The sequence below is a fragment of the Ornithodoros turicata genome, chromosome 9, assembly GCF_037126465.1.
Source record: "Ornithodoros turicata isolate Travis chromosome 9, ASM3712646v1, whole genome shotgun sequence".
Taxonomy (NCBI): domain Eukaryota; kingdom Metazoa; phylum Arthropoda; class Arachnida; order Ixodida; family Argasidae; genus Ornithodoros; species Ornithodoros turicata.
The window spans coordinates 12,460,731-12,486,889 of NC_088209.1; the positions used below are offsets into that span (position 1 = coordinate 12,460,731).

Here is a 26,159-nt window from a genome sequence, read left to right on the forward strand (position 1 = left end):
TGACTACTACCGAACGCGAGAGTACTTCGTCATCCAAACCGCGCTTTACAGAGGTTACCATGACCCCCATTCCGCACCCCCACGTAATGTCCTTACGCACCCTTGGGGATGTATCGAAATAAATAAATAAATACATATACGAAGCCGGTCACCACCTGCTGAAGCGCGCATGTATGCCACAGTTGTGCGCAAAATATCAAGGACGCACGTATGATAGCGTAGCGGAGGGGCAAGTGAGATCGCACGCACGACTCAAAACTGGGGCTCGTCTAGAACTGACTTCGTGTCACGTTACGGGCAGCTCCCTTGGGAGCAATCCCGCGCCGTAGCACTCCGCTTGATAGTCCCTTTTCATTCGTATTTACCGTTTTTCCTTCCCCCCCGCTACGCCCGCGACACAGTGTTGTTCGCTCGAGTCGTGTTGCGTTAACATCGTCTGATGAATGAATGCGTGTTCCTCGAGTGCCTCTTGCTTCGTCCGCTGTATATCTGATGTCATGGAAACGCCGGCTGGAAACAACTGTGATCAATCGCGCCAATCACGGCGCATTACAGCCGTGACATCACCGCCTGTAGAACACTTGACATCGGTAGAGTGAAGAGGAAAGAAAAAAAAAAGTCAATTGGCGTGCTTGACTCCGATGTGTTCTGATCGGTGTTTCCCGAAAGAGCTGCAAAGAACTGGGTGAGTGCCTTTGTGCGCTGAGTTTGGACTGCTGTCACTCAGCTCAGACTTATCGTTGCTTCTCTGGTTTTACATGCGTGTATACATGGTGGGGAAGGGGGTGGGGGAAGTTAGCTTTCCGCTGGATAGGCGGGATCTTTATATCCACGTGGATAAATGTCGCCAACAAGGCGCGCTATACAGTCTGTTAGACCGTGCGGTGTTGTACTGTTGGGGACACGGTTAGCTAAAATCGCCTGTCAGCACTTCGCCGTGCGCGCATTACCTTTTTGAGTACACACACCACAATTTGCCACATTACATTTTTTTAGACTTCGTGTTGTGTCTGTCCCTTCGTGTTCTCTACACTCTTAGAAATGAACTTCACCGCATAGCACGCTCCTAGCCAACCATCATCTCGAATGATATCGTTATCTGCCCTGATTTGCTGAAAACGGGAGGCGTACGCCTTTTTTGTGACAATTATGAACAGCATAAAAAAGCGTACGCCTCCCGTTTTCAACAAATCAGTGCTGCTAACAATATCATTCGAGATGATGGTTCACTCTTAAAAATAAACTTCACCGCATAGCACGCTCCTAGCCAACCATCACCGCGAATGATATCGTTATCTGCCCTGATTTGTTGAAAACGGGAGGCGTACGCCTTTTTTGTGACACTTATGCTGTTCATAATTGTCACAGAAAATGCGTACACCTCCCGTTTTCAACAAATCAGTGTTGCTAACAATATCATTCGAGATGATGGTTGGCTAGGAGCGTGCTATGCGGTGAAGTTCATTTCTTAGAGTGTAGTCTCGGGGTTTCACATTATGCATCATCTTCACCAGCTCACTTGCTTCCTACACTCTATAAAAACAGAACTTCACCGCATAGCACGCTGTGCGCCAACAATTGCTACGAATGATAAGGTTATCGCTTCTGATTTGAGGAGGGAGGAGGGAGTACGCCTTGTTCTGGCAATTATCATATATCCAAATTGCCACAAAAGGGCGTACGCCCCTTCTCTCCTCGAATCACAAGCGATAACCCTATCATTCGTGGCAGTGATTGGCGCACATTTTTAGAGTGTACGCTCTTAAAAATGGACTTCACCGCATAGCACGCTCCTAGCCAACCATAATCTCGAATGATATTGTTAGCAGCACTGATTTGTTGAAACGGGAGGCGTACACCTCGTGCACCTCACCGCATCCCCATCCTTCAACCTCCTCTATCCTCCATCCGTCCGTCCTTCCTTTGTGTTTTGTTTTGCTATGCGTTCCTGTTTTTTTTTTTTTTTTGCTATAGTCGTGACGACGCCCACTTCTGTGTGGCCAACAACGGCGAGCCTATCCTGCCATCACCCCCCCCCCCTCATTTTTAAGAGTGTAGCCATTTTTTCATAGACATTACCTCGGTTGCGCTAGAAAGTGTTGTGCCAATATTGTATCTGAAGGTGGACCATGTACTGCACGTGTTTATTACTCGAAAGGAATAGTCTTACAACACCTGGAGATTTGAGATTAGATAAACCATGGAGTGCTGATTTTAGACAAGCGTGTCCCTTACAGTACATAGTGGCGCCGCTATATACAACACTGCACACCTACAGACTTCGCTACTTCTTTTTTTTTTTTTCTTTTTCTTTTAGTGACGGAGTAGCGATCTTTCAAAAAATTACATCTACATTCAAAACAGCTACCGCAAAAACCAGTTCCGCTATAAACATGGTTAGCGGAAACGTTCTATACGCTACTGTTACCGCCAGTTTTCATAATACGAAAGTCATGGAACGCGGAGAAAAGAGAGCGTAATAACGGAAAAGCACAATTCTTCTTGTCATTCCTTTTACGATCTTGTTAATTAGGCGGATTGATGTGTGACGATCTCCTTCAACTTCACTAACCGTGTATCCACACGAGCGACATTCCCCGCAGAAGCGGAAGACACGAAAAACGTCATAGCTTTCTGAGCGCGAGCGCTCAATGTCCAGTGTTCACGTACGCTGCTAATCGTGGGGAATATCCTGCGACACAGCCACAAGATATTCTGTAGCAGACGACAAGAAAGACGCGGACAGTGTCGTCTGCGAAGTGTCGTCTGCTAAGTGCGCAGTACGCCACTCCCGATATTCCGCACCGTGTGAATGCTCACATAACACGGGACGGAATTTCGTCTCTGTAAGCAGTGTTTTTGCTTTTTCTTCCACTAGAATCTTCCGTGAGGATGTCGCTCGTGTGAATACACAGTAATATTCATAAGCGAATCGCAATCGAACTTTTTTATCCCACGTGTTCGGAACACCACCAGTTATGTATAACATACCACACAACATGAAGGGATGTGCCTCAGGATGAGAGCCCGCCGTGGTATGTTATACATGTCTGGTGATGTTTCGCATTTGAGCTTGTCCCATCCTACAGTTGGAAATACGACATGCATTGACAATTGCATTGATGACAATACACACATATGTGCGATAAAAATTCGATAGCGCTTAGCTTACAGAAGTTACTGTGTATTCACACGAGCGATATCACCACGGAAGATTTTAGTGGAAGAAAAAGCAAACAAACTGCTTACAGAGACGAAGTTCCGTCCCGTGTTACGTGAGCATTCACACGGTGCGGAATATCGGGAGTGGCGTACTGCGCACTTAGCAGACGACACTTCGCAGACGACACCTGTAGCGTCTTTCTTGTCATCTGCTACAGAATATCTTGTGACTGCGTTGCAGGATATTCCTTACGGTTAGCAGAGTGCGCGAACACTGGACGTCGATCGTTCTTCTGTTCTTCCTCTCTTCTTCTCTTCGAGAAGGAGAGCAGCTTCTGTACGAAATATCGGCGTCTCCCGTCCTGAGGCACTTCCCTTCCTAATTCCTTACCGGTTCGCTGGATTTCTGCCCGTCTGTATACCGCACAATATGGTCTACCAAGTTTCTCACATACAGAGGGGGTTGGGGAAGGGGGAGGCACATTTTTATTTTGGCAGGATGAGGTCGGCTTTCTTGATATTTCTTGCGTAAATAATTCCTTAAGGTGTGTGAAGTTCCTGGGGCAGTCAGAGACAGGTGATGTGAGGTCAGAGGTCTTCCGCCGTCCCACCCATGATGCCACAGGTTGTTGAAGAGATCAGTTTCTCGAGGGTAGTTGAGAAGCGATGCGGTTATATCACCGCTGCGTGTGCCAAGTAATGTGGCAAGAAGGATGTTGGAACGTTTGAGGCTCGTCAAGCGAGACCTGGGCTTGTCGCTGAAGCACTTGGAACTGCGGCACTCGAGAAGAAGGCGTCGAATGTCTGCCTCAACGTTGCAAGTAGAACATAAGGGCATCCATAACTTAAAAACCCGAGACTAGGGGACAAAAAACGACAACACAGATAAGGACATGGCCATAGCTGGTCGATTATGAACAGCTGTGCGGAGTGCGGGCGACGTTGAGGCGGAGCCGATGGATAAGAGATTCTTCCCTCAGTCATACAATCCTTTACGAAGCTAGCGTGAACGTGTAGATACTACACTTTCAACTTTGTTATTAGGAGGAGATAAACAAAGAAACAAAGCCTCGTGACTTTTGGAGCAGGAATACGAAAATATATAGAAGACGCAACGATATATCACTATAGGGACATCGCGCTCCAAACGTACGGTCGACTTTGCTTTAAGCACTATCTGATTAAATCTCATACATCTCTTGTCTTTCTGAGTAAAAGGTTGAAACTTTATGGCCTCCGTATGTCGTCCACGTTATGTTGGTAACCCTGCCGCAGACTTGTAAGTAACGCGTTACAAGTAACTGTGTTACTATAGTAATGAATTATACGCTCCTATAAATATGCATACCGTTTCGGGTATAAACGTCTATTCCCGGGGCGCATACCTTGTGAGGTATAAACACTGTACCTTCCTCAAGGTATACGGTAACGGTATACTATCGTTATGCCTTCCTGAAGGTATATTATTTGCACTTTAAGGTATAAACATATACCTCCAAGATGGTATGTTTTTGAAGACCTTGTGGTATAATTGACGAAAACGGTAATATTCGATTTATTTCAGCGTCATATCCGAGGGGCGGCTTCCCATGCAGCCCAGGCTTCCCAAAGTTAAAAAAAAAAGACCAAAGGAACGATAACGAAACAAGAAAATACCTGGAGACGCTCGCGCACAAACTCACAAAGCATGGATGCGAATCGAATCGGAAATAAATTAAGTAACAATTAGCATCAAATTGAAAACGAAGAAGCAACGCCAACAAATAAGCTGACACTCAAATGCACTCAGATGCATACAGGGCGGTCCACCGACCATGATAGAAATTCATAGTAAAAAACGTAGGCCCCGGAGAGACATGCGGTCAAGGGATTTTTTCTGCCAAGAACTTTGGCCACATATTGGTAACATTTTTATTTCATTTCAATTGACGGACAGTTAAATTCCTGAATGGACCATTTCCGACAACGCGTATGCGCATGCTCAGCCCTTGAGTACGCCACCTTTGAGTGGAAAATATCGCTATGGACCCACCTGCGGGAGACTGACCAGCTCCGGTGGCGCAGCGGTAACGCGTGCGCTTGGAGACTGGGAGGTCCGCGGTTCGAATCCGCAGGCCGGCTGTGCCGTCTGGGGTTTTTCCTGGGTTTCCCTCAGATGGGTAATAGGCGTATGCCGGCACAGTTCCCCTGAAGTCGGCCCATGGACGCAGCTATCCTCCCCCCGAGCGGATTCCGCTCGGTCTTCCACTTCACCCTTTCCTCTCCACCACCTTTCCCTTCCCGAGAACCATGCCGCCTAATCAGGCAGGCAGACCTCTCGGGTTCCTCCCAACGACACTCCTCCTCCTCCTCCTGCGGGAGACTGTCATGTCCATTGTGGGGAGATAATCGGTTTCAAGGTTACGCGGACGTTCGAGGTCTGGTAATGAGTACAATGCGCTTTCACTCTTTCCGCATTCTTCTTCCAATCTTCTCTTGCTACTTGTGTTTGAGAAAATTTATTAGACGACTCATACTAAAGAGCACACTACGAGTACTAATACTAACATTAATACACACTAATACACTAGTTGGAATTAGTTATAATGCACAAGATACAATGTATATATGGTTGCATGACTATGGGACTGTACATATATGACTACACAACTGTGACTATATACACATGACGACCATATTCGTCACTGTGACTATATACTACTGGCTGTATGTGGCTACTTTCCCACGCAATGTGCCAGTCCGAAAAGCGCGTCACCATTATTGCGGGGAAAGACATGACGTTCGACACTCCGTCGCCAGGGGCGACGCGAATATGGGAATGGTCCATTGGAGTCCGAAATTTTCCAAGGCAACCTAACGTTTCCTTTGCGGAAATGAGTTCCCCGTATAGTCATTTTACTCAGTACAGCACATAACCCCACTCGTAATACAATGGCAATTGTCGAAATAAATTCCCCGAAAATCCGTCGAAATGGCTCGTGATTTGAGCGCAAAGCAGCGAAGAAAGGAGGTTACATTGACACCGCCACACGAGGGGTGAAAGGAAGGGTTACAAGCCGTCGGGTGACCTCATTTTCGATAAGGTAGCTCTGATTCCCGCACTCACCGCAAGTGTTTGTTCCGTGGGTAGGGCTTCTGTGTTCACTCAATTTGAACGGGAGGCGGGGCCTTTTTGCCCTTATGTTCGGCATAATTGGTACAAAAAAAGCGTACACCTCCCATTTTCCTCAAATCAAGGGAGAGAACGTTGTCATTCGGGATGATGGTTGGCTAGGAGCGTGCTATGTGGTGTAGCTAATTTTTAAGAGTGTACCCCGCTACACTGTTAAAACAGAACTTCACCACATAGCACGCTCCTAACCAACCATCATACCGAATGATATCATTCTGCGTCATTATTTGTTCAAAACAGGAGGGAGGCGCCTATCTGGGACAAGATAATCTGTCCCGGATAGGCGCCTCCTCTCATTTTCAACAAATCAATGCACAGAATGATATCATTCAGAATGATGGTTGGCTAGGAGCGTGCTATGTGGTGAAGTTCTGTTTTAACAGTGTACTTCACAGCGCTCGCGGCGCATTCGTCATCATCAATAGAAAGTTTTAGCAGACCGTTGATAACGTGGTTAGCGTCGAGCCGTATCAACCGGAACCAATCAGTGGACAAGATCCTGAGTCACGCATCTCCTGCGATTGGTTCCGATAGGCACGATAACCTTATCAACGGTACACTAAAAATCACTAATAGTGAGTTTTAGTATACCGTTGATAAGGTTATCGTGCCTATCGGAACCAATCGCAGTGATGGAGGTGTATCGCAGGTGAGTGAGGGAAGTGTCCCCGCCTCCATTTGTTTTTTCTTCCTACACTCTTAAAAATGAACTTCACCGCATAGCACGCTCCTAGCCAACCATCATCTCGAATGACATCGTTATCTGCCCGGATTTGTTTAAAACGGGAGGCGTACGCCTTTTTTGTGACAGTTATGAACAGCATAAGTGTCACAAAAAGGCGTACGCCTCCCGTTTTCAACAAATCAGGGCGGATAACGATATCATTCGAGATGATAGTTGGCTAGGAGCGTGCTATGCGGTGAAGTTCATTTTTAAGAGTGTAGACGGACATGTGGCGCGCTCTTCTTTGCGAAAATCAAGCAGGCGGGGCTAAAGCATAATTTTCACGACTTTTTTTTTCTTTCTTTTTTTACTATTTCGGTCGCGGTACTGTGCATAGTTTTTGTTGGGTCTGTGGTTATCCATGGAGGACTTCCGATTTCTGTAAAAAAAAAAAAAAAAAAAAGAAGTGAGGTTCGCTTGGCAATTTTCAAAGTTCAATTGAAAAAATAAATTTCCCTCAATTAGAAATTGCCCAAACACTCTTAAAAATGAACTTCACCGCATAGCACGCTCGAAGCGAACCATAATCCCGAATGATATCGTTATCTGCCCTAATTTGTTGAAAACGGGAGGCGTACGCCATTTTTGTGGCACTTATGCTGTTCATAATTGTCACAAAAAAGGCGGACGCCTCCCGTTTTCACAAATCCGAGCAGATAACGATATCATTCCAGATTACGGTTGGCTAGGTGCGTGCTATGCGGCGAAGTTCATTTCTAAGAGTGAAGGCTTCGTAAATGGTGCCAAAAGTTTCTAGAAAGTAGTTCGCCGAAAGTCCCACAATCCGCGAGTACATCGCCAGCCCGATCTTTTTTTTTTAAATCCCCTTATGTGAATCTCCCTGTATACCTGACCCGGTCTTACTGTACCAGTAAAGTGTTCTGCGATATCTTCAGTGTGGTATTCCTTGTACCATAAGACCTATTTTATGTTCTACACTGGTTACCCCCCCCCTCTCCCTCCCTCCCTTCCCCTCATTTAGGGCCTTCAGGTTTGTCATTGCTGATCCTGGGTGAGCCTAATAAGGATAAAGGAAGGCATCGCAGCCATGACGCCATGGGCTGTAGTCCTACAAAATTCGTCAGAACAGAAGGGCAACCAACTGGTGAGGGTAAGACAACCCTTATACTCCACTGGATCCGAATATTAACATATGCGCTTTATGTAGTTCTCCCTGCGGTTACAGTAATATCAGCTTAACGCATTGACGTGTACTGAGAGCGTTTGTTTGTGGCGACTGACAACGATGTAAGAGAAAATCTGAATGCCTGTCCCTGTGTATCTCTAAAAAAAATGCCGGGTGCAACTGGTCTCGTCTCTGACGAGACATCGCGGGGTATGGGATCCAATGCCATTGCTGGAGCGTTTTTATCAACCGTCATATTTTAACTGCACTGTTACACACAGTGTTTTACTGGTAGTTGCAGATTTCTGATTAAAAAAAAGCGATGAGAGTATAGCATATAGATACCGTTTCTGCAGGCGGATTGTCAGATAAGTGGACATTTTCTTGAATATAGAATATGGAACTACTATAGTCGTGCTCAACTTAAGGAGGAAAAAAAAACCTAGTCCGTCAACTACATCCGCCGTTGGAGATAAGGAGACGCAAATAGCTCTCCAGCACAGATACCGCAGCGCCACCATGCGCCATCAGTAGTGGAGCGCACTTTCTGCCGCAGCGTAGTGTCGTGCGGCCAGTCTTCACAGCAGACACGGAAGCAGAGTAAGTATGATGGATTACATTATCTGGCGCAGGGAGAGAGCGTGACCTCACTGCGTCCAGCCATCCTATCTGCGGCGCAGTAATATTTGGAGAGCTGACGCACTACTTTTATTTTCCTTCTTAAAGTAGCACAGAAGTCATTTTTAACACCCAGTTTTCTTCCTATAAAACTGTTATGTAGGCCAGTAAGATGCACCATGCGAAGTAATTCACACCACAGTCATAATTATCGCAGCAATTGAATTTAAAATACGCCGCAAAAAGCGACCGTGCGCAACGGTGGCGAAGAGCAGTACCAGCCTGTGATCTGCCTGGAACCTCACGCTGATGGTATAAGGAGAACGCTCGCTGATTGGCCTAGAGAAATGTCTGCTACTCCGCTGTCGTCTGCTACTCGGCTGTTCGGGGTTCTGATAAAGCCTTTCTCCTTGCTCGGTAATGCTTCGGCCGCTCCTTCTATCCCCAATTCTCCGGGAGAACTGGCAAAACAGGTTTACCGCGGCAAAGGGAGAAGGCGCTGACCCCCACTGACCGGCGAACTAGAACGAGTTCTCCTTATACCGTCATCGGTGACGTGGCATTATACCTCCTCATGACGGACCTCCTCATCTTCGTTATAGCTGGAGTGGCGAGTTAAGGGTGAACGCGCGGAGCTATATTTATGTGAGTTTCTTTTTTTTTTTTTTTTTTTGGGAAACAAATTGCGCACATCAAAACCTTTCGCGCTATTCGGTATAATGACACACACTCTTTCATCAGATGTCTTAATCTGAATTTTTTTTTGATGGTCCTCTGTACTCCTTTAAGTTGATCACGACTATGGGTGAGTAATTACCTAACAACAATTAATCCCTTATGCCACTTCAGACTCAGAGAAAAGTGTTTATTTTATTTAGTCCGTGAAAAGAAGGTGCCTCAAGGATTCTGTACGCGTAATTTCAATCCTGTTTACGAACGCTGTGCTGAGCCTCCTCAAGTTTCGATGACGCAACAAGCGAGTGACGTAACCATAAGCCCACAAATTGCAATGATGTCATGTTCTGCGCCAACGCATAGCGTGCTTGTCTCGAATGATGCGGTTATCGCTTGTGACTGAGAGAGGCGGGCGTACCCCTTTTTGTGACGATTATTATATGCCCAGATTGTCACAAAAAGGCGTACGCCCCACTCCTTCCGTCCCTTTCAATCTGAGGCGATAAGGGTGTCATTCCTGGCAACGGTTTCTGTCTTTAGTGTGTGGAGGAGCAAACATGTCTTGACGTTGCCATTATGCTCTTCTTGCAAGTCTTCAATGAAGAATTCCTCCTGTCGAGTGTGGACGAGGCGGAAGCCGCATGAAGCAATTTTGCCAACCGAACTCTTCCAGCGTATAGTGCTGACTGATCTGATTTGAGCTCGAATGAAACAGAACCAAAGTGTTGCAATCACATGGAACAGAATCTCCTCGTTGAAGCTGCCATGGCGAAGCGTCAGCCAAGAGCTGATTGTCGATCGTTGGCAGGCGATGTTGCATGTGTATTTTGGTGTACCGGTTGTTTACATATTGATAAGTATCACTAATGACGTTTACAACGATTTTTAAAGCTGCAGTTCCAGTAACGTCAAAAAAAAAAAAATGAAAGTCACGTCCAAGTGCGCACCGTCTTCGTATTTTCCCGTGTAGCGAGGAGACAACAACAGGAAGAATTCTGCACTAAAGAGGGGCAAGAGCATAATGGAAACATTAAAGGGACACAAAACAAGTCGACGAACATTCTCCGAATAATTGTGCTCAATGAAAGAACGTAGCTCACGATATCCAAATACGAAATTCTTTCGCTTCTAGCCAGCTTCTTTAACACGACACAAAGCCATTCAAAGAGCATAATCCGCGTGAGTCTCTCCTTATCCTTGGAACCGGGTCACGTCACCATGTTCCAACGTATAGCAACACCGAATTCTAGGCGCTGGAGGCGGGGCAGATTTCGCTCTCCTAGTCAATGACGGACACCACTGAGACACACTGGGTCTCGCGAGGGAACCGGTTACGGGAACATCGCGGTGACCTCGCGGAGCAATATAGCACTGAAAACATAGTGCGCACGTGAAATAGAATATTCAGGGATTTTGGTGCGGTGTGAACCGGCTATCTTGGATTTGACAAGTGGGAATATGTTTAGCATTGACCTCACTTCTCGATATGACAACAAAATTAACGTACAAGCGGGGTAGCCCACGGTTTCCCTGTGTTTTCCGACGTCCTTCCAGACGAATGTCGGCACAGTTCCCCTTGAAGTCAGCCCAGGACGCGTACTAAGCCCCTGTCCACCACACTTTCCTGCGGTCCTCTCTCCATCTGTGCATGTCTGCGCGCCGTTCATAGCAACAGCTGATTCGCAGCGCCAACACAAAAACTAAAAAGAAAAACAGGTACGCTGCACGAAAACGACCATAGAGGAATTATCCATAACTGTGTTTTTCTTTCTTTCTTCTTTTTCTCTTTTCTTTTTTTGATCCCGAAATTGTAGCTGAAGTTTCATTTCACGAACCTCTTTCATTTCTTCCAGAGGCTGGCGAAGATAGCACCGCCACGGTATCCGGGGATAACTCACAATGTCTCGTGGAATCTGCAGCAATCAGAACTATATCAAATTCGGTAAGCTATACGGAGATGTTGTTGCACGCTTTATTTACGCATTGTGCATCCAGGGCTATGCGGAGACAGTCAGACGGAAGTGTGTTGGAAGCGTTGGAAGTGTGACGGAAACAGTGTTGATGTCACCCGTTTCTTTCGTATTAGTAAGCTCCCACAGTTCAGAGTGGCGCTAAGCACTCTGGGATTTTCTGAAGTCGTCTATTGCTAGATTATTCTCAGATGTCATAATAGGAACCTCTAAACATCCGCACAGTCCGCAACGTCCGCCTCCAGAAAAAGAGATGGTAGGGGGCGTTGCACGCTTGCCCCCCGCCCCCCACCTTGGAAAAAAATCCTGGGAACGCCTATGCACACGGGCACCCTTCTTTCTTTCTGTACATGCTTTTTACGATAAAGCCTAATCTATGAAGCTAAGAACAACAACAACTTTATTTTAAGATGATGAATGGGGAGTTTCATTTGCCAGAGGCGATACTCTACCCCATTGCTGATGGTGATGTGGGGAATGAAATAATGAGCCCCTTCACAATGAGGATCGCAGTCTGACTGTGTCCCGAAAGGTCAAAAGAGCTCTGAGGGCAGAGCGTTGGTGGGCTGGATTCGGCCAGGGAGGAAAGCAATCCTGGTAGGGAGGAGGGGCGAGAGTCCAGCTGACTAAGTTACCCGTTACTAAGATACCCGTTAAGATACCCGGCGTTGATATGGTGGATCGATGACGACGGGCCTGCCGACAGGTGGCTACCAAGGGCTCGGCTCGCTGCCGCTTCTTGTGCCCTCACGGCCACGTGACCTCATGTGCAACGAGCACCTGGGAGCGCCAGGGGGTTCCCGCGATGGCCGAAATTCAAGCACTCAGTGGAAGATACGGGGGGGGGGGGGGGGGAGAGGGAGAGAAAAAAATGTCTACCTGCTGATACGTCACGCTTCGGAGATATGATTACGACGGACAGACGAGTTCGCGTTTTGGAATGTTGTGGTAAGGCAGTGTTTCAATCAGGGATCGGAACCGGTATTTTTTTCGGTCCGGTTCGGGTTTAGCTCCGCTGAACCGAAATTAGCAGCTTGAACCGGTTCAGGTATAGCGGTATATCAGGCATGGTTTTGTTTCAGGTATATCATACCACACACACAAAAAAAAAAAAGAAAAAATCGGTCAGCTGTCGGAACATTTACAGGGATTAGAACCGTTACTGTTTTCGGTCCCGGTTTAACCGGCTCATGGGCAGTAATTTTGCTACATGAAAGCGAGCTTACGCTCACTGTACACGGTAGTAAGAGAAAGGTGTGAGATAACCGTTTCAGGCGAAAAACCTTTCAGGAAAGCAAGTGAAATCACAAGACAAGTAATAAACACATTTACCTTATGTTTTACTGTATTGTACTCTCGTGGTCGTCTGCTGAAAACGAAAAGCGAAGTGCTGGAATCTTTTGGGCGGAACCCGGTCAGCGCCTTATTTTGCTGCGGTAAAAAAACTGGTGGAACACTCTGTTTATACCTTCATCGTAGAAGCAATGCTTTTTGCTTACGATTTCAGAACAAGGTTTATACACTGTGTCACTGCTTTCCCCCTTTCCCGGCTTTTCGCGATGCAACAAGGTTTCTATCTCACAGTCAATATATCAGTTAATCAGCTGGACTAGAAAGCATGGTACGCTTTCTGGTCCAGCTGATTCGTTTCTGATTATATATCAACTGTGAAATAGAATTTCAGCGTTATTTGTCTGTATTGGTCTTCATATTCTTCAATAGAAAGCTAGTTGCATCGCGAAAAGCCGGGAAAGGGGGAGAGCAGTGACATAGTGTATATACCCTGTTTTTGTTTTCCCCTTTGGTACCCGTACCAAAGGGGCAAACAAATGTAGTTCCAGCAGAGGAGACTCTTCCTATAAAAGAGTTAAATGAAAGAGAGGGAGGGAGAAGATCTCATAACTTTAAAGGTACGGTCTCGTACCCCCTGCCCCTTTCATAAAGTGTACCGTTCGATTGCCCTTTGTTGAAAATGGAATACTGCTAATTTACCCGACAAAACACGCCACAGTTATTAAATAGCAGAATTAAATTGATAAAGATTGCAGAGCATGCCGCGATCTGTGTTGGCAACAATAAGGACGGCCACGTCGCCCTGCGGGTAAGTCCGTGATAGGATACAGAAATCGTCTGCTTTTGCGCGCGCAAGTGCATCGGCGTGAGCAGACGACTCACAAGTTACTGGGCACCGCGGCAACTCTTGTACATTTTCTTTAAGTTCTCAGGTGAAAAACGCGCATTCTAAGTAGTGGGAAGCATGGTGGTTCAGAACAACTATGTTAATCCTCAAATACAAGTTAAAAGTCGCAGAACAACCCCATCCACAATCTCAAATCTGAAGTCGCCGGCCATCGGCGCGCGCGGTCGCATTACAGCTCCGACCAAAAATATATTACGCGCGCTTTCATTACACTCCTCGTTGTACACTCAACCCAAGGTGCTACTGCAAGTACAATTACCATGACAACGACGAGGCACCCGCAGGCTGACGTCATACGTGACGTAGGCATGAGAGAAGCGCAGCTTTCGTCGTCTGCTCTTACTGCACGTTTCGACAAATTCCTCGAAAACGACTTGGTTATTCCGAATGAAACTTTGACGGTTGTATGTGTACAGTGCTTGTGAAACTAGTTTTGGCTGAGTTTCGGAATCGCCCCGGCTATACGAGACCGTCCTTTTTATGCTCAGGAGCAGATGTCCTCCTAATAAAGCCGTCCAAATTTTGGAAGATAGCTTCAGCAGAACCAGCAAGTCCGGGCCACTCCGCGAACGCTGCTAAATTTGCGGCGGCCCTCCTGGTGCTGGGGGTCACTATGTGTTGGAATGTGAGGTGGCCTTCTATGCTGGCATGGCATGTTAAGACTGGGAGGTGACCGGGGTTCGAATCTCGGCAGAAGCTGTGCTATCCGAGACTGTTCTTTCCTCATTCCTCATACACTTTAAGATAAATGTCAGCACAGTTGCCTATGAAGTGGGTCTAGAACCACCGCCCTGGCAGCTTGTGCCGCCAGACAGGCAGGCAGATCGCTCGGAAGTATCCAGGACCTCTTATGCTACGCAGACAGTGTATACCCTCCTATTTTGACACAGCATTCAGGGTTACCCCGGTAATGACAGTATCATTAATCTTTATCGCTTCCAGAAAGACATCGTTATCAGGTATCATGATAGATGGCGAGCGTCGCTGCTATTTTCTTCATCTTCGTTCTTAAGGAAAAGTTTTGTGTGTCCGCTGCAAACGAAGCTGTATTTTTCTTCGGAAATTCGAACACCAGTATTGTTGCCTGACTACCCGCCCTTTCACGCGTCCAGTTAATGAATATTCGGGGAACGAGGACGCTGTAGTGTTTATTTTATTGCAGATCTTATCTTGTCGTTCTTACTTCCGACTTTAGCGACGCTCTTCCATTGCTTGTAATTGAATACTGACATTCAACCAGATAGTTTTATATAAAGAAATGTTATTGCCTGATCTGATGGTGTGTACCATAAAGAAAGCCCGAAATGCACACATACAGGCTGCACGGGCTAAAACGATATAAATAGTTTTAGTGGATCGTACCTTGCCGCCTTTGTGTACGTAAGTACAAAGGGGTACAAGGGGTGGGTACGTAAGGGGTAAGGGTACGTACGTGGTGGTTCTGCGCAATGCACGAAGCTCCCTTTACGTTTTGCGCGTGCGCAGAACCACCAACGCTATCTCTTGCGTACGTAAATGTGATAAGGTACGACCCACTAAAACTCACTAATCAGTGGGTTCCCGAAACACAATTCCTTCGGTATTTACATGGAGTCTCATTTCTTGAAAATAGCGAGCAACAACCAGTAGTTATGATGACTGTGAAGTGTGAACAGCAGGCACATTATCGTCGAAGTTCTTTCCACTTGTACGTAACACCAGATAAGGGGCTCAGAACAGGATGAATAGAAACGCAACGAAACGTCGGATGGCTTATCGTTAAGGGATAACGAGCGGAGATAATAGAGTTTAACAGATCGTTGATAACGTGGCTAGCGTCTCACCGTATCAACCGGAACCAATCAGTGGATAAGATTCTGAGTCACGCACGAGTGCGATTGGTTCCGATAGAGACGATAACTTTATCAACGGTATACTAAAACTCGCTGATGTCGTATTGCTTTGACGTAATTTATATCGCATCAAATACATTGCAGTGTAGTACATATGATCGCGGTATTTGATGAGGCTATCGTGTGGAAAGCAATGCGCGGTCCTATACGTTTGTCGGCCGGTCAGCGTCCGAAGTGACGAGGGTTTACCTAGCCCCCAATTAAACTGTCGAAAACTGTTTATCCTTATCCTTATCCTTTACACTTATCCCGGTAACTTATGGGCCTAATACAGCGCGAAAGAATACGCGCCATAATCCTTGCACTGCGCACGAGTCCGACCCTGTGTTCGAACCTGTGAATCACTGAGAGAAACGGTTTCTGAACACTGTGTGAAATGAGAAAATCTAATATTCAACGATTTGTTGCTGCTGATTTCTCCATTGAAACCGTGCTGTCTCGGTCATGCTGTGAGGTCCTGTAGTGGCCCTTCCCTTACCTTCGGTACACAATCCTGGCATATTTGTGCCTGGACGCGGTCCTTATGCGGTACCCGATTTCGAATGCAAGAAAACAAGCACGGTTACATTCCAAGGGATAGCCATTGTACTTGGTCTAACAAAATCTACGCGTACTTTACAATAAGTGATTTATGAAGGCCCCTCCACTAAAACCCTCAAATGTTTGGCGTCAGGTTGTGGATTCGATTCCGGCTGAGGACGCTAGCAGCTTTTCGGCGGGGTACAAGTTGTACAAGTTGCTTATAGATTGTGCACGTACAGCGAGCAAACGTCCAACGCATTGCCAATGCTACTGGATGGGTTCTCCGAAGCGCAAAGATCCCTCAAGGCGAGCGAGAATGCGGCGATATACGCAGTAGGTTAAAAAGCGATAACAACCGGGCTGTTCGGTGGTACAGATCCCGACAAATGTTTACGGAACACCAGAGCGACGTATTTCTTGATCTCAGCGCCACCCTAGCGGCGAACGGGAGTGGACACACTTACTGAGGTGTGTATAGGATATACCCAGTCACCTGTTTGTAAGTCTATCTGCTCCTGTTTGCAGCAACCGTGTCGCTCAGATGACTGTATTCGCTACGAGATCGACCTGTAGGGGGCGACACTGTCACCATTCTAGTGTGGATAACACGTGGGCCGATGTTCGGATTTGATGGTTCTTTTTTCGTAATTCTTGTGTATATTCGCCGGAAGATCACTTGTGCCGCGATGGTACGATACTATTCGGTTCCCCCTACGGCAATGAACGCGGAATAAACGTGTAAAAGCAGACGACGCGTCCACACTGCGATAGTTCTCTGTTCTCCGCAGCGCGCCACTCCACTGTTCCGTAGATGGGTAGAAATCCAGCGAACCGGTAGAATGTAGGAAGGGAGTTGCCTCAGGACAGAAGCCGCCGATATTTCGAACAGAGACTGTTCTTCTTCTGGGCACCGTCCTCATCATTGGCATGGTATTTAAAGGGTAAGGTGTGACGTGTTTAAAGGTTCATGCGAATTGTGGGTCAACAGCCCGGAGGCAAGAAAGGTTCCGTACGGGCTTTTACGGCCGGAGTGAATGGCTGCTTTGTTAGAGTGTGGAGGGGATTATGTGAACGTAGTGATCTAGGCTACAGACCGGTTACAGAAAAATGGAAGGTTCACGAACACACTTCACAAATAAAATATGCTTTTCCCTTCTACCTCTATTATCATCTGTTATGTTCTGCATGGCCACTGCTTTCTAATTTCTTTATTGCATGCCACAACTTTGCATTACAAATATTTAAAAAAAGAAAAGAAAAACCTTTGCTGGCTCTGGAATTTTCCCTACGTAACCACTAACCTCCTTATCTTTCGCTATGCTTGCCAATTCTTGCCTGTTGTCCCGTTTCGTCCACGTGTTCGTGAACCTTCCATTTTTCTGTAACCGGTCTGTAGCCTAGATCACTACGTTCACATAATCCCCTCCACACTCTAACAAAGCAGCCATTCACTCCGGCCGTAAAAGCCCGTACGGAACCTTTCTTCCCTCCGGGCTGTTGACCCACAATTCGCACGAACCTTTAAACACGTCACACCTAACCCTTTAAATACCATGCCAATGATGAGGACGGTGCCCAGAAGAAGAACAGTCTGTGTTCGAAATATCGGCGGCTTCTGTCCTGAGGCAACTCCCTTCCTCCACTGTTCCGTAAACTTTTGTCGTGACCTGTACAATCTAAAAAGCGGTGTTAGCGGTAAAGGTGTTTGTCAGTCAGTACTTCGTGTGTGTTTCGTCTTTCGTGTCCCCTGCACTGAGGTTTTACCGCTTTTAGGATACACACAGACCGACCACTGTTGCATCGCTTATGATCACTGTTGAAAGCAACAAATGATCAATTGCAAGAGAGTAAGAGAGAACCTCAGCAAGCAACGACCTTGCACTGAGCTCGTGATGCCCTTAATAAACCATCCGTCAACACTGTCCCGTTTCTCGGCCGGAGGAGGAGGAGGAGTGTCGTTGGGAGGAACCCGAGAGGTCTGCCTGCTGGTTAGGCGGCATGTTTCTCGGGAAGGGAAAGGTGGTGGAGAGGAGGAGAGGAAAGGGTGAAGTGGAAGACCGAGCGGAATCTGCTCGGGGGGAGGATTGCTGCGTCCATGGGCCGACTTCAGGGGAACTGTGCCGGCATACGCCTATTACACATCTGAGGGAAACCCAGGAAAAACCCCAGACGGCACAGCAGGCCCGCGGATTCGAACCGCGGACCTCCCAGTCTCCAAGCGCACGCGTTACCGCTGCGCCACCGGAGCTGGTTTTTCTCGGCCGGCGCAGTGCGAACCTCTGCATTTCACGGAGAGGTCTTTGTGCTACGAAACAGAAGAGTACCTCGGATCCCCACAAAAATCCTTCCGCAAGGCGCGCAGCGAGCTTCAGCGCATCCATGTAAACAATCGCACGTGGCCGGGTGCCAGGGCCGCGACCAAGCGCTCCCATGCATTGGATAGGCCGACAAGCACACCAGTTATTCTAGCTTCCTATAATATAACTGTCTGTCGCCGTTGTACCACGAGCGTCTGCGGTGAACGTAGCTTATCAATGAAAAGGTTTGATTTTCTATGAGCCTACCTCCCTCCTGCTGGACAACAATACAGGTCTTCCACGATGATGCCAATACATATATAAATACATATATATGTACTCCGTCCAAATACAGGGTGTTTATACATATGTTCCGTCCAAGTACATATACTCTGTCTAAATACATATGCTCTGGTCTCCCTTCAAATCCGCATATTGATCTTTGGCGGTGAAGGGAGGCGAAAGGGAGCCGGCCTTCATATTTGGAGAAGGGCCCCTTGATAACGCGGTCCGCCCCTGGGTTGGCCGTGCCCTTGACTGATACGGCCGATAAAAAAGTCGATGGGGCAGTACCGCTTACGGTCTGTTCCGGGAAGATCTTTTCTTTGATCTTTCACCTAAAGTGACGAAAAGTTATAACTTAAATGTGTTGCGGCACTTTCTCTGATGTGTTGAAGCATAATATATATGCATCGTACTCGTTATGAGAACACCGTGGAAAAAAAATTTTCTATCACTAGATTGGTTCAGAGAACAGGCGCAGCCATAAAACGACGACCCACGGTGTGACCTCACGGACCCCTCTCCACCATTTGGCTTGAGAGACGCGCATCTTCCCTCGCTGCTCCTGTGTGACGTCACCGATGTCGCTTCTTCGGGGCCGTTTTTCTGCGTACCTGCTCACGTCATGGACCTGAAAACTTGAATATGGGATGATGTCGGGTGATAGAATAGTTTTTCGTATCTATCTGGGAAAGCTGGAAACCGACTGTCACAACACCTTCAAAAAAGCTAAATAAAAACTAACTAAAAACTATAACTTAAAATTATAGCTTACAACTTAAACGTTATAACTTAAAACTTATAACTTAAAAAATATAGCTTATTAATTATAAATTATTATTGTGATAAAATTATAACTGGGTTGTCGGACTCTCGGCAATTACCTTCTTGAAACTTTTGCCACTATTGAGGAAGGCTTTCGCCAATTTTTAATTAAGGAAAATTTTTTCTTCCAATTGAACTGGGAAAATTACCAAGCTAACCTCACTTTTTTTTACAAAAATTCCTCCACGGACAACCACAGACCCAACAAAAACTATGCACAGTATCGCAACAGAAAAGTTTTCTTTGTCATAAGACAGTTGTCACCAGCATCAAGGTCAAAGCTGGAGGAAGAAAGATAAAAGCAAGAGGCGGGAACACTTCCTCCTCTCCACGCGCCTTCCGTGCGCTCTTCTTTGCGACAATCAAGCAGGCAGGGCTAAAGCCGAATTTTTACTCTTTTTCTTTTTCAACTATGTGTGTTGCGATACTCTGTATAGTTTTTGTTATGTCTGTGGTTATCCGTGGAGGACCTCGTTTTTTCTGTAAGAATTGAGGTTCGCTTGGCAATTTTCAAAGTTCACTCGAAAAAAAAAATCAAAATGCAAAATTGTCCAAAACCTTCCTAAATGGCGACAAAAGTTTCCAGAAGGTAATTGCTTAAAGTCCCACAATACTCCTTGCGAGTACGTCGCCAGTTAGAATTTTTTTTTATCACTTTAGATGAAAATCCTGCCTATTCACTATGAAGATACTGAAGAATACATGCGCTGTCACACACACAGGACATGAGCGTGGCTTCTAAACAGGGGCGTTGCGCGTTCCATGTATTGAATATGGCGGTAAGCACGCTGTAAGTCTTTCTAGCTGCTCCAGGAGCTCTTCAGAACGAAATTTTTGTACGTCTAGGCGTAACTCACATTGGAAAACGAGACTACTCCCAAGACAAATCGACACCTCCACACTCGAGGGGAGTCGACAACACAGTATAGACCTCTACCGGAGAAACGTCCCCGTGACGTAATCATGACGTCTGTAGACATAGTGAAACCGAAACAGCGTGGACGGAGAACACCGCCGTTTCACAAAGTCATATTCCTTCACGAAGGTCACGGATGGTGAAAGATGAAAGTCACTGAAAAGGTTAGCCAGCTGTATGACTCGAACCCACATCTTCTGGATTACAGGTAATCCAGAGGATCTGGGTTCGAATCCTATATCTGGCTAACCTTTTCAGTGACTTTCATGTTTCATCCTTAATTTCTTAGGCAATTTGAGGCTTTGTATGTATTTGTCCCTTCTATGTTGTTCCAGCATCGGAACATCAGTTCTCTCACGTTCACGGATGGCTCCTTTGTATTGGTGGTACACACAGATGACGTCACGTTTTTCTTCGCTTTCGTGTCTTCATTCGCGTTCCTACTCCACCGCAGAAGGAAAAGAAGGGGGGGGGTATGTTTATTAAGGTTTATTAAGGTTTATTAAGAAAAAAGGAAAGGAAAGGTTAGCCAGGCAAAGAGCCGGCTTGCTATTCCGAAAAAAAAGGGGGAAGGGGCAAACGAAAAAGAAAAGGAAGGAAAAAGAAAAAGGGGGATCGAAACAGAGGAAAGAAAGAAAAACAAAAAGCAACAGAAAGAAAGGAAAGGGAAAGAAAACAAGAAACAGAACGAAAGGGAAGGAAAAGAAAAGAAACAAAAAGAAAGGAAAGGGAAAGAAAACAAGAAACAAAAAGAAAGGAAAGGAAAAGAAAAGAGAAACGAAAGGAAAGAAAGGAGAAACACAAAGAAAGAAAAGAGAAACAGAAAGAAAGAAAAGAGAAAAAGAAGGCTTCATCCCAAGAGTTCCATCGTCTGAAAGTCAATGGCGTAATCCTGTGCGGAATGTGCTTCGTTAACAAGACTTAGTTCACGCTTGCTTTGTACATAGACACCACGTCCACTCCCAGGGAAACTCGTGCTCTTCAGGCTCCAGAAGATGGAAGAGGCTGGTAGCCATCCTTAGAAAGGGCTACCGAAAAGCTGCTACCGGTAGAATGAAGCAGAGCAAGGTCATACAACTAATGTAAAGAATAGCAACAAAAAAAAAATCTCACAATATGAGAAGCCACATTTGAATGGCTCTCTTGTGACTTTTTGACTGTTTGCTACGGTAGTTCCAGTTTACCAAGTTGGCAGCGCTGGTGTACCATCTGACGTCATTTGTTCGTGAACAGGGATAGATCCATTGCCATATCTCGCACATACATTTCGGCGTATAGTTCGGCGAAACAGTGTCGCCTAATATTACGTGAACATATGCAATATATTGCAGGTGACGGCAAGAAGTGCCAGAAGTCAAGCCATCGAAAGGCTCAGCAAGCTTTTCCCGACCGTGCCCATTCGATTTCAAAGGTATGGAACGTTATGTAACGACTCAGTTCAGTAATTCAGCATAATAATTCAGCGCTACGGTGGCGTTGTCTCGAGTGAAAGAAGCAGCAGTATACGTGTAAATAAGACAGTAAAGAATGAAAAGGGAATATCGCACGAATGCTCGACTTGGGGGCACACCATTATCTCATAAACCCAGCTGACGTGTTACCTGGAGTGGAGATATTCCGTGCTTATAGCGGAAGATCCTCGGACCAGCTGTCAAAGTTCCCGAATATTTGCGGCGGGATTATCACATCACCAAGACGGGATGGATGTATGCTGAAAAGAACCCCTAACATCGAATCCTTAAATATCCTGGTTTAGGGGGAAAAAAACTGGTATCGAAAGGAGATTCATTGTTGGGAGGGGTGCCTAGCGACGCTACTGGGTGCTACACTCTTAACAAATGAACTTCACCGCATAGCACGCTCCTGGCCAACCACCATCTCGAATGATATCGTTATCCGCCCTGATTTGTTGAAAACGGGAGGCGTACGCCTTTTCTGTGACAATTATGAACAGCATAAGTGTCACAAAAATGGCGTACGCCTCCCGTTTTCAACAAATCAGGACAGATAAAGATATCATTCAAGATGATGGTTGGCTAACAGCGTGCTATGCGGTGAAGTTCATTTTTAAGAGTGTAGGTGATGGCTAACACTCTTAGCAATGGAGTTCACCACATAGCACGCCCCTAGCCAGCGATCATCCCGGTGACATGGTTCTTTGTACTGATTTGCTGAAAACGGGCGGGCGGGGGGGGGGGGGCGTACGCCATTTTTGTGGCAATTATGAACTGTATGATACCACAAAAAATGACGTAACCCCCCCTCCCTTTTTTTTTTTTTTTTTCAGCAAATCAAGGGAAAGAACTTTGTCATTCGGGATGATGGTTGGCTAGGAACGTGCTATGCAGTGAAGTTTTGTGTTTCGAGCGAACACCATAAACGAAACTCGCGATATTAACGTTTTTTTATTATTATTATTATTATTATTATTATTATACCTGTACCGTAATTAAGCACGTTTCTACCAATAATAGCCGATGAAATTAAAGCATTTAGTTTGAGAATGCAGAAGACGACGCGCACGAATACAGGTATAACGTAGGGGGTATACCGAAATTCTGTATCTAAGAATCTACAGGGTGGTGACGTTTTTCGGGAAAATATATCAGGTGTGCCCGCCCAGAATACTCCACAGGGTCCACATCCCAAATTGGCACAGCCTAATGCCGGCACCTATAGATGCCGGTGATATCGAATGATATCGCTCTGTCTGCCGATAAAGCTGAGGAGCCGATAAAGCACCTTTTTATATATCAACTTTCCTTCCAATCGGAAGATAAAACGACACAATTCTGAAGGTAGGTTTGCTCAAAACGATTTATGTGACGAAGAGCGCTACCTGTTTGTGCCTAAAAAATTGCGTTCTAGACCCTCCGGCCTTGATGAGCTCAGCTAAGAAGATGCAGACGACGAAGAAAATACGAAAAATACAGATGCGGAAATCCCGCGTGTAAAATCTCACGTGAGGGTTTAGATTGACATGGAACGTGCGTCCTACCACACTTATGTGGCAGTCTAACCCCCGGATTCTCGGTTCGCCCTCAGTGTTAAGCGCACGCGAAGGGGCCCTTCTGTCCATGCTTCGTGAATGGACGAAGGGCCCCTGCGCGTGCACTTAGCCCTCAGGGCGGAGCGAGAATCCGGGGGTGAAATATCAATGTACATGGGACACGCGTGAAAGTCATGTTAGCAATAGTTAGCTTTGGAACGTATCCTACGTTGTAGTACATTCTTGAAACTGAACTTCACCACATAGCACGGTGAAGGCATGGAAAACGCGTGGTCTACGGCTTTTGGTGGCAATGAACATAACTGCATGATAATCACCAAAGGGCGTACGCCTCCCGTTTTTTGAACAAATCCGGGGGCACAACGCTGTCATTGGGAATGGTGGTTGGTTAAGATCGTGCTTTGCGGTGAAGTGCTGCTTTCAGAGTGTAGAGCTTTGGTACTTATTATTTATGTTATTTCGAATTCGAAGTTCGAAGGCGTTTCTGAATGGCCATTGGAACAGCACCACGCTAGCTGTCCACGGATATAAGTGAAAACAGCTTGTAGTGCGTCCTACTTAACACAGGCGCGGTTTGTACTAAACGTTTATATTCAACAATCAAGTTTCATATCTTTGATCATTCCCTGGCTATTTAGGGCTACAATTTAGGCTATAGGGGCTATAATTTAGGGTTCAAAACTTAATGGCGGTCATGCATTTGATTTATATTCAAATTGCAGTCCTAAAAGATTGCACAGCTCAACAAAAATACGCCTTCAACAACGACTGTGCAATGTTTCATTTCAGAGAAAGGTCAGCAAGCCAAATTGAATTCTTCAGGGAATTAGACGAGAAAATAAATAAGGTGATGCGTGTTTCCATTATACGTAAGATTCCCACTAGACGTTGTATGCACTCTGTACTGCATGCAGCCAATAATGTGTTTTTATTTCAAATATCAAATCTGATGCAACACTGATGGTGTTTTTCAGGGTCCCGATCTTCCGCTGGACGATGCAGGCTCCACATGCACTCTGCTGGCAACATGACTGTCCAAGCGGCGCCATTACGGACTAAAAAGACATTTATTTAATATCATATAAGAAAATTCAAAGACTCGGGACGCAAAATTATAAACGCCACAACTGTACATTACATGGTGCGACAAATTTCCGGAGCTTCAACGAAACTCATAGTTTCGGATTCTCGAAGAGCAGGTGACATCATCACGAGCTGTGGCCGTGACACCTAGCGACAGCCTGTGTACCTTTGTGGTCTCCGCTCCATAAGCTCGGCGTTTCGGGCCTTCGAAACTCACGATCGCGCCCATCTGATAAGCCGTGATGTCGGGCCCTGCTACGAACTCACGTGAAGGTCGACATGGCGTATCAGTGAATTCGATCATGCCGTATATTAGAGCACTCACCGGATAACGTCACACAAAACGGAGAAACAGAGCAAGTGTGATGCTATCTGGTGGGTGCGCTAAATATGCGGCATGATCGAGCTCAACGATAAAAGACTGCCAACAGGAGCGGTGACGGGACGGAAATCCGCCTTAGACGAAAAATATTGCCAGATAGGTGGCGCACATTATGACGTCATTCTTCTCGTAACTAAATAATAATTATTTTGTGGCACTTCGACGTTCCACTGGGAAACAATTAATATTTTGAGAATATACACCGTAACACAAGGCAATCAGCAATGCAGTCAGCAAGGCAGGCAGCATGATGTATGTCCGAAACGCATTATTTACAGGATGTCAAAATATCCAATTTCGGACACACATCAGATATCTAGGACTGCCTTGTGTTGTTGGGGTAGTGGTCCAAGTGAGAGAAACTAGGAGTCTGCAAGTGTCCGACGGGTATTTACAGAGACGATGAACGGACGATGGAGGGATGTTTTATGGACATTGCAATTCTACTTGTTCTGGGCGTTTATGTGAAAGCCATTTATTTATTTATTTGTTTATTTATATGAGTACCTCAAGTGCACACAAGGCCATTACGTACAACTTGGAAATACATTTGGAAAGAGTGTAGGGGAATTGAATCAAAAATATCCCTGTATAATTTTACAATTATATTTAGCATGGCTTGTTGGCAAAATAAGTATAATTAATAGTCACCATGATTCTAACACGAGTCTAAGACAGTTTAGGTTCCGATTTATTCTGTTGCCCTGTGTGACTGAACTTACATGACAGGTGGTGTTCAATACATCTAATATTTTCGCAGGAATTCTCAAATCTACAGATACTTTTGTGCGAGCCCATTGTGGGACAATAATGCCAGCTCTTAGTGAATGGTGCTAGCACAGATGAGTAACCAAATTTGTCGTAACTGTTTGAGAAATCTTGGTTATGCTGCCGATCGATGGCTGTGCGCGAACTACAGCCTGCTGTATTTTTGCATTCCCAGGGACATCCATAATGACCGTTATGCGGATATTGTGTCTTAAACCGCGTTGGATATCTGAGGGATATCCATCGGACGTAGGAATCCGATCACAGGCGTTAGGGCACTACTCGTACATCCAGAGGATATTCGGTGTTGTGGCACCGTGAGATTGTTACGACATAAATTAGCCAGGGTTCTGAAGGCACGAGATTTAGTTCGTAGTGACACTTTAAAGGGGCACGAACGTGCAGATATCTTTGCTGATGGAATGAAAGCTAGCGTTACACTGACAGCCAACGCAAAAGGAACAGGATTCACCCGTTGCGCCGTTCGCGATTTATGATCGAGCGAGAAACAGCGCTTTCACTCTCCCTCTCCTTT

The 26,159-nt window shown here is 46.0% G+C and overlaps 1 protein-coding gene across 1 annotated transcript; it reads left to right on the forward strand.

The window, feature by feature from the left end:
• Positions 1–626: 626 nt before the first annotated feature.
• Positions 627–24,715, forward strand: LOC135369319 (uncharacterized). Its single transcript, XM_064602917.1, has 6 exons — positions 627–685; positions 8,041–8,169; positions 11,331–11,419; positions 21,713–21,792; positions 24,181–24,238; positions 24,366–24,715. Exons 2-6 carry the CDS (start codon positions 8,115–8,117, stop codon positions 24,420–24,422), a joined length of 339 nt encoding a protein of 112 aa, XP_064458987.1. The 5' UTR covers positions 627–685; positions 8,041–8,114; the 3' UTR covers positions 24,423–24,715.
• The last annotated feature ends 1,444 nt before the right edge of the window (positions 24,716–26,159 follow it).

Coding starts and splice junctions, on each gene's coding strand:
- LOC135369319 (XM_064602917.1), top strand. CDS start 8,115: ATGGGCTGTAGTCCTACAAAATTCGTCAGAACAGAAGGGCAACCAACT. Junction 8,170..11,330: donor AGGGCAACCAACTGGTGAGG/GTAAGACAACCC, acceptor CATTTCTTCCAG/AGGCTGGCGAAGATAGCACC. Junction 21,793..24,180: donor GTGCCCATTCGATTTCAAAG/GTATGGAACGTT, acceptor GTTTCATTTCAG/AGAAAGGTCAGCAAGCCAAA.